Raw genomic sequence first — 8,603 nt, forward strand, 5'->3', positions numbered from 1 at the left:
GAGTCAGCTAACATTAAATCTATATTAAGGTCTGGGAACAGTATTGTAACAGGGCAACCCCAAACAGTTTTCAAGCTGACTTTCACCTAATCAAAGAATTAGCCAGCAGGAGAAGCTCTCCCTTGATAAAGATACCCCCACCCAGCGGGTCAGACCCAGACCTCTGCATCATATAACCCCACAGACGAGGCAACCCCAGCAGACAGTCACCTCCCAGTACAGGCACTTCGTCCCTCATTGAAATGGAAGGATTAAATTTTCACCCAGCTGGAGCGGTAAGCAGGTGGAGCTGGACAGCAGGTGATTACACTCCAGTCAGCACAGACCCAGAACAACAGTCCAGCACAAAACAACCCTTAAACCAGACCAGGAGAGCTGGAGGTGGAAGAGAACATATCTGCACTCTGGACAGTGGTGAGACAAACTTCACAGGAGAAGAAAGAGCCAGAAGCAGGAGCAGAACCAAAAGCACTGGAGGAAAGAGGATCAAAGACTTGCTGGAGGAGAGGGAGAGGGGGATGGAGGAGAAGGATCAGACTGCTGGGAGAGGTTGAGGGAACTGCATGTGACAGAGAACAACCCACTAGGGAGGTAGGCCATCCCACAGAGACCGCCAGCAAGAACAGCCCACCTCAGCACCGCAGAACAAAAGTCTCGACACCACAGCAGAAACAGTCCACACCAGACCCTGACCATAGAGTCAACATCACAGCAGAACAGACAAAAGAAAAAACCCCAAGCAGCAGCTCTCACCCCCTTGAGCACCCCCCCGGTCAGGCCACCCTGATAGCCCTCCTGACAACCCCCACCACCCACTGAGGACAAACACAAGACACAGATTTTTCTCCTTATGGACTCAAATGGGAAATATTATAGAAGAAAAAAAAACTTTTTCCCAAACACAGTGTGTTCTAAACTCTGGTGTCCAAAAACACCCAGTGCGCCCTAGACCTTCTGTCTGAGGACAAACTAGGCTCACCTAGGCCACATAATAATACACACAGGCACAAACGACCTGAGAGCAAATGCAGGAAAAGGGTCGCCACAGCACTGAAGAGTGATTTGAAAAAGCTTCTTCTACTTTCCCCAATTGGCCACAAGTGGTTATTTCCACCCTGGCGACCACGAAGACTTCACCCTGCTCAATACAGACGGGTAAACGCAAAGCTTTCCCGGACTCTCACGCGCGAGCTACAGCGCGTGCCTCAAAACCAAATGTTTTCTGGCCCACCACTCCACCCTGGACTTGAACAGCCTCTATGACCAGGCTCCACCTCTATAAGGCAGCAAGTGCCCACCTTGTCCGGACTCTAAGGAAATCGCTCTCAAAACGCGCCCCAACACTTCACACAGGGACAACAGATCAATAGGGACACCCCACCCAGGGACCAGCGAGACACCCGCCAAGACCTGCAGGACCCCCCCGGTGGACCGACACATAGAGGACCCACGCCAAGAAGGTGGACTTACATTCCAGACCACAGCACCCCCAGGACACATCCACACCCCCACCCCAAAACCATCAACACCCCCACATCAACCATGGCCCACACCCATTTAGGGCCCCCATCCAATCAGACCTTATGCCACTCCTCCCACCCATGCACCCCACCCCCGCCAAAGAGGGCATCAACATGGAAGTCACACATACGCCCAGGTAGTGAGCGAGGCAAACAGGCCAAACCCCCACTCTTCACTCGCCCAAGCCAACGGCATGTAACCAGATGCTTCGCAGGCTCGGGCTCCACTTACTGGCCTGAGGCCAAACCACACGGCCAACAAATTGACACTTTTATGGAACAAAAGCCTTCCACTATATCATCCTGGAATATCCAAGGGCCTGAGGTCATTCTGCCTTTGGCCTAAAAGAGCAGGAACACGGCTTCACCAAAAAATCAGGTTAAATGCAGACATTGTCTCTGCCAAGAAACCATTCGGTTATACGGAGACCGGACCACTGGTTGCCCTCTAGGTTACAGAGAGCTGGTAGTCCCATCCACCAAACTACCAGGTGTGAAACGGGAAGGGACTCAGGGGGATGCTAATTTGGTATTAGAGCAGACCTAACTCACTCCATTAATTAATCAAAACAGAACATTTTTACATTTGGCTAGAAAATTCAAAAGGAAATTATCCTTAACAGGAAGGAAAAATTCCTCCTGTGTGCACTAATATCCCCCCACCTAAGATCCCCATTACTTTAATAAAGACCAGCTTCTCATCCGGAGGGGGGAAATCAATCATTTTCAGGCCCAGGGACATGTATTAGTCTGTGGCGACCTAAAAGGCCAGAACTGGACCAAAGAACCTGACACCCTCAGCACACAGGGGAAAAACACCTGCGCAGGTGACAGCCATTCCTCCCCCATATGCCCCCCTAGGCACAAAACTATACAACATAACCAACAAAAAACGGTCACAACTCCTGCAGCTCTGGGCGCACGCTGGGTATGTACATAGTCAATCGGTAAGGCTTCAGAGGGAGACTCCTATGGTAGGTTCACCTATAAGCTCATCTCTTGGCAGTAGACGGTAGACTACTTTATTCACTGACCTCCAACCCAGGAGTCTCTCAGAAGCTTCACAGTTCAGCCCACTGACACCCCTATCAGACCACAGCAAAATCACCAGTCTACTGTGAACAGAGCAATTTACTCAATCATGAGGCATCAAAGCCAAAGGAACTGAATACATCAAAGAGAAATGCTAGAGAATGGAAGGAATGCAGTTTGGAAACCTACCAAAAAACAATTAGGCAACAGCAAAATTCAATCATTTAGACAACTTCCTGGGTAAAATGTTCCACTGCAATAGTAAGGTTGTAATACTTGCAGTAGAAAATCTGAACAGTATATTTTACCTCGTCAGCTTCCCTGATCAAATCTAAAATCTCAATAGAAAAACCGAAGAAAATGAACAACAATGACAAATGCGTTGGGAATGAAAGAATCAAATCTAAGAAATAAATTGAGGAACTGTCCAACCAAAACTTAGAAGACCCGGAAAACCTGAGTCATACGCCTTCACTATGGTGAATCACTAAAACAATAAGAAAATACAACACGGAAAAAGATAGGAACAGCACGTCAGAAATTCAGCTCAATTGTAAATTGAAGACTCCATAGGACTCTAACCGAATGCGGGGAAAATTGGAAAACACTAAACAAACAACAACGACGAAGAATTATCTATCCAAAATGGAGATATGGGTAAACCACTTCTCATCTTTTTGGCTCTACAAAAATAAAGAACCAAAACATATACATGATACAAATACAATCAGAATCAACTATGAAAGACTACCAGAACCCAACTGATTCTCCAAATTACCTTGAATGAGTTACAGTGACAAAATAAAAAACCCTCAACCCAAAAAGCCTTGTGGTGTTGATGTATCCTAATGAAAGGATCAAATATACAGACAAAACAAAATTCCAATTGGCGATACTAAAACTCTTTAACATCATCCTTAGCTCTGGCATCGTTCCCCAATATTTGGGAACCAAGGACTGATCACCCCAATCCACAAAAGTGGAGACAAATTTGACCCCCAATAACTACGTGGAATATGCAGTCAACAGCTAACCTGGGAAAAATCCATCTGCATTGATTCATTAACAGCAGACTCGTACATTTCCTCAGTGAACAACAATTTACTGAGCAAAGTCAAATTGGCTTTTTACCAAATTACCGTACAACAGGACCATGTATTAACCGCCAACACACCCTTAATTGACAACCCAAAACAAAAACCAAACAAAGGCAAAGTCTTCCTTCATGCTTTGGTTGATTTCAAAAAAAGCCTGTCGATTGCAATTTGGCATGAGGGTCTGCTATACAAATTGATGGAAAGTGGTTCTCTGTTGGGGGTAAAACTACGACATTATAATAATTCCAGTACACAAACAACAAAGTGTGCGGTTAAAATTGGCAAAAAACACACAATTGCTTCACACAGGGGCGTGGGTGAGACAGGATTGCAGCTTAAGGCCCCACCCTCTAACATATATATCAACGAATTGGCGCGCAACTAGGAACAGTCTGCAGCACCCGGTCTCACCCTACTAGAATCCGAAGTCCAAATGTTACTGTTCTGATGATCTGGTGCTTCTGTCACCAACCAAGGAGGGCCTACAGCAGCACCTTAGAATCTGCTGCACAGAAGATTTGTCAGACCTGGGGCCCTGACAGGTAAAATCTCAGTAAGACCAAATAATGGTAGTTCCAAAAAAAGGTCCAGTCACCAGGACCACAAATTGCATCTAGACACCGTTGCCCTAGAGCACACAAAAAACGATAACATTACCTCGGCCTAACAATCAGCACCACAGGGTAACTTCACAAAGCTGTAAACGAGTCTGAGAGACAAGGCAAAGAGAAGGGCCTTCTATTGCCATCAAAAAGAACATAAAGTTCACATACCAATTAGGAATTCTGGCAAAAATACTTGAAATCAGTCATAGAGCCCATTGCCCTTTATGGTTGTGAGGTTCTGAGGGTCCGCTCACCAACCAAATTCACAAAATGGGACAAAAACACCAAATTGAGCTCGGCATGCCAGAATCTGCGAAAAATATCCTCCGTGTAACAACGTTAGAACACCAAATAATGCATGGCAGAAGAATAAGGCCAGATACCCACTAATTATCAAAATCAGAAAGAAGCCGTTAAACTTCTACAACCACCTAAAAGAAGCGATCCAAACCTTCCATAACAAAAGCCATCACCTACAGAGAGAATGAACTTGGAGAGAGTCCCCTAAGCAAGCTGGTCCTTAGGGCTTCTGTTCACCAAACACAAAACACACCACCACAGAAGCCCCAGGACAACAAGCAACAATTAGGACCCAACCCAAAGCATGAAAAACAAAAAAGATTAATTACTTACAATTGGGAAGAATTAAAAAAAAACAAGGAGCAAAACTAGAATGCTCATTGGCCCTAAACAGAGAGTACCATGGCAGAATTACCTGACCACTGTGGACTGACCCAAACTTAAGGGAAAGCTTTGACTTATTACAGACTCAGTGAGCATACCTTGCTCATTGAGAAGCCGCCGTAGGCAGACATGGCTCCTCAAGAGCAAGACAGGCTATTGTGCACACTGCCCACAAAATGAGGTGGAAACTGAACTGCAACTTCTAACCTCCTGACCAATGTATGACATATTAGAGAGACATATTTCCTTCAGATACTACAGATCCACAAAAAGGAATTTGAAAAACAACCAATTTGATTAAACTTCCCATATCTACTGGGAGAAATTCCACAGTGATGCCATCACAGCAGCAAGATTTCTGGACCTGTTGCTACAAGAAAAGGGCAACCAGTGAAGGAACAAACACCATTGTAAATACAACCCAATTAATTTATGCTTATTTATTTTAACTTGTGTGGCTTTATCCATTTTGTACATTGTCCTAACAACACTGTATTAGATATAATATAAACATTTTGGTACATGTCTTTATTGTTTTTGAAACTTCTGTATGTGTAATGTTACTGTTAATCTTGTATTGGTTATTTCACTTTTGTGATAATATCAAGCCTCACTTGGCTTTGGCAAGGTTAAACACATGTTTGCCCATGGCCAATAAAGCCCCCTATGAATTGAATTCGAATTGAAATTGAATTGAAATAGAGAGAGGAGGAGTGAAGAAATGGGAGGAGAGGAGAGAGGAAAAGAAAGGCCCTCTGAACAGATTTCCCACAAGTGGTTTAGTTGTGAGCAGAGGAGTATAAGGGCGACGAGGAGGAGAAGAGAATGAGGAGAGGGAGGCGAAAGAGGAGGAGTGTTCTTTCCAAGAGAGCTTTCTTGGAACTGGAAGAGTGGATACTGAAGAGTGGGGAGATAGAGAAAGAAAGAGGGAGGAGAAGAGAGAGAGGCTATGAGTTGTCAACCATGACCCCAATATACTTTCCTGGAAAAAAAGCAGCTTCATTCAAGGCCTCCTGGCTTGACCTCATTACTGTTCATGGGTTCCAGATCTCTCTCTCTCTCTCTCTCTCTCTGTCTGTCTTTGGTCTGTCTGTCTGTCGATCTGCCTGCTGCCGTCTCCGTCTGTCTGAGGCATGGACTCAGGAGAGGAAGATGGAGGGTGGACTAGTAGTTCTGTCTGTGGTGTGTGTGTGTGTGTGTGTGTGTGTGGGTGTGTGTGTGTGTGTGTGTACTGTGTGTGTGTGTGTGGTGGTGTTGCTGAGTGTGGGGCTGGTGTGTGTGTGTGTGTGTGTGTGTGTTGTGTGTGTGTGTGTGTGTGTGGTTGTGCGTGGTGCTGTGCTGCGTGCGTGCGTCGCGTGCGTGCTGTGCGTGGCGTGCGTGCAGGCTGCGTGCGTGCGTGCGTGAATATGCGTATTCTCCGCGTGCACCCAGGTGTTCATGAGGCTTCTCCCCTGTGTTTGTCAGGCGTGTCAACAGATCTTGAAAATTCCCAGGTTTACCGCCTGTCTCTGTGGTATTCTGAAGTTCCCGCTGTGAGCCAACCAGCTGAGGCTGGGCCCTCTGGTTCCTCTCGTGGTATGCCTAAGTTCCCCTATGAGCCAAACCAGCTGCAGGTGAGTCCCTCTGGTCCCTTGTGTATTCCTGAATTCCCGCTGTGAGCAACCAGCTGCCAGGCTGGTCCCTCTGCTTCCTCTGTGGTATTCCTGAAGTTCCCGCTGTGAGCCAACCAGCTGCAGGCTGAGCCCTCTTCTCTACTGGATATTCCCTTTAATTAATGTCAACCTCTTCTCTCTCAGGACTTCTCTCTCTCTTTCCATCTCTCTCTCTGGCTCTTTATTTATCTCTCCAGGTGACTTCAGAGAGAGAGGAGAGGAAGAGAGAGAACGGGAGAGGGAGAAGAGAGAGAGGGAGAGAGAAGAGGGAGAGAGAGAGAGAGACAGAGAGAGAGACAGAGAGAGAGAGACAGAGAGACAGAGAGAGAGAGAGAGGGGAGAGAGAAAGAGAAAATGAGAGAGAGAGAGAGAGACAGAGAGACAGAGACAGAGAGAGATGTGCTATTAGGTGACTTTCAGCAACACAACCTTACCTGAGACTGTAGGAAAGAATCTCCGATAAATATGTAAATGGTTTAAAAGTAAACCAAACCTTCCATCTGCACTACTGAGCCAAATGCCAACTGTGTACATATCTCCCAGGCAGCAGAACTCTTCATGTTCTACCTCCATGATAGAAATAGGCCAGCCAGCCAGGCAGCCAGCCAGCCAGGCAGGCAGGCAAGCAGGCAGGTAGTATACAGACCAGCGGGGACAGTTAGCTAACATTGTCTTCTTTCCCTGTACTGAGGAACCAAACCTACGTTGGGTTGAGCTCATTTGCATGTTTCATGCTCGTCTGGCTCAGTAATGTTGTGGAAAGAAGGCACTGGGGAATAGAGTTGTCAGGGAGAGACAGGGAGATGGGAGGAGCTTAAGTGTTGACAGAGTTGAGAGACTAGATAGATGCTATTGATGCCTACAGCTACGTCTGACAGGAAGAGAGGGAGGGCAATATGATGAGAGGATCTGTTTCAGTTGGTTGTTTATTTACCTTTATTTAACTAGGCAAGTCAGTTAAGAACATATTCTTATTTACAATGACGGCCTAGGAACAGTGGGTTAACTGCCTTGTTCAGGGGCAGAACGACAGTTTTTTTTTACCTTGTCAGCTCGGGGATTCAATCTTGCAACCTTTCGGTTACTAGTCTACCTGCCGCCCCAGTGTTCTGATCTGTTTCAGRSTTCTGATCTGTTTCAGTGTTCTGACCTGTTTCAGTGTTCTGACCGGTTTCTGTGTTCTGACCTGTTTCAGTGTTCTAACCTGTTTCAGTGTTCTGACTTGTTTCTGTGTTCTGACCTGTTTCAGTGTTCTGACATGTTTCTGTGTTCTGACCTGTTTCAGTGTTCTAACCTGTTTCGGTGTTCTGACCTGTTTCGGTGTTCTGGATAGTCATCATGGATAGTCATCCTGTCTTACTCCTTCTCCCAACCTCTCTCTCTCTCTCTCGCTCTCTTTCTTTCTTTCTCGCTCTCTTTATCTCCCTCTCTCACATACACACAATCCGTCCCTTATTTTTTACTTCACTCACTCACTCACTCACTTCCTCCCTCACCTTCTCCCAACACTAACCCCAACTCTACCCCACCCTCCCCCTAACTCCCCAGTCCCATCCCTCCCTCCCTCTGATCTCTCACCCTTGTCGGGGGTCCACAGCGATGGCACGTGGTTCGCTCAGCTCAGTGTCGATCAGGACCTTCCTCTTCTTGCCATCTCCCGTGGCGACGGAGATGGTCTTATCTCCGGAGTCGGTCCAGTAGATGTTGTTATGGACCCAGTCAACAGCCAGCCCCTCTGGAGAGGACAGCGCTGTCTCAATCAGAGTCACCTGCTCCGACGAATCACTGGCCTTGTTGATATACGCACTGAGGAGCACAGACAAGAGGTTATTATGACATTACTACAACACATACTATACATACACATGGACAGTATATTAAGGCACACAAAGACAACAATAGACACAATCAACTCCAGACCCATCCAGGTGTCAGAGTCCAGACCCATCCAGGTGTCAGAGTCCAGACCCATCCAGGTGTCAGAGTCCAGACCCATCCAGGTGTCAGAGTCCA

The 8,603-nt window shown here is 46.6% G+C and overlaps 1 protein-coding gene across 1 annotated transcript in view; it reads right to left on the minus strand.

Annotated features, from left to right (window-relative positions):
• The window catches only part of LOC111975489 (low-density lipoprotein receptor-related protein 8-like), a 73,510-nt gene that overhangs the window by 32,378 nt on the left and 32,529 nt on the right, over nt 1-8,603 (minus strand). The window contains exons 7-8 of the mRNA XM_070447438.1: nt 8,169-8,396; nt 7,454-7,461 (exon numbers count right to left, since the gene is read on the minus strand). Of these exons, the coding sequence (XP_070303539.1) occupies nt 7,454-7,461; nt 8,169-8,396 (236 nt within the window). The remainder of the gene's footprint in view (nt 1-7,453; nt 7,462-8,168; nt 8,397-8,603) is intronic.

Source organism: Salvelinus sp. IW2-2015, linkage group LG16 (assembly GCF_002910315.2).
Source record: "Salvelinus sp. IW2-2015 linkage group LG16, ASM291031v2, whole genome shotgun sequence".
In the NCBI taxonomy this organism is placed as follows: Eukaryota; Metazoa; Chordata; class Actinopteri; order Salmoniformes; family Salmonidae; genus Salvelinus; species Salvelinus sp. IW2-2015.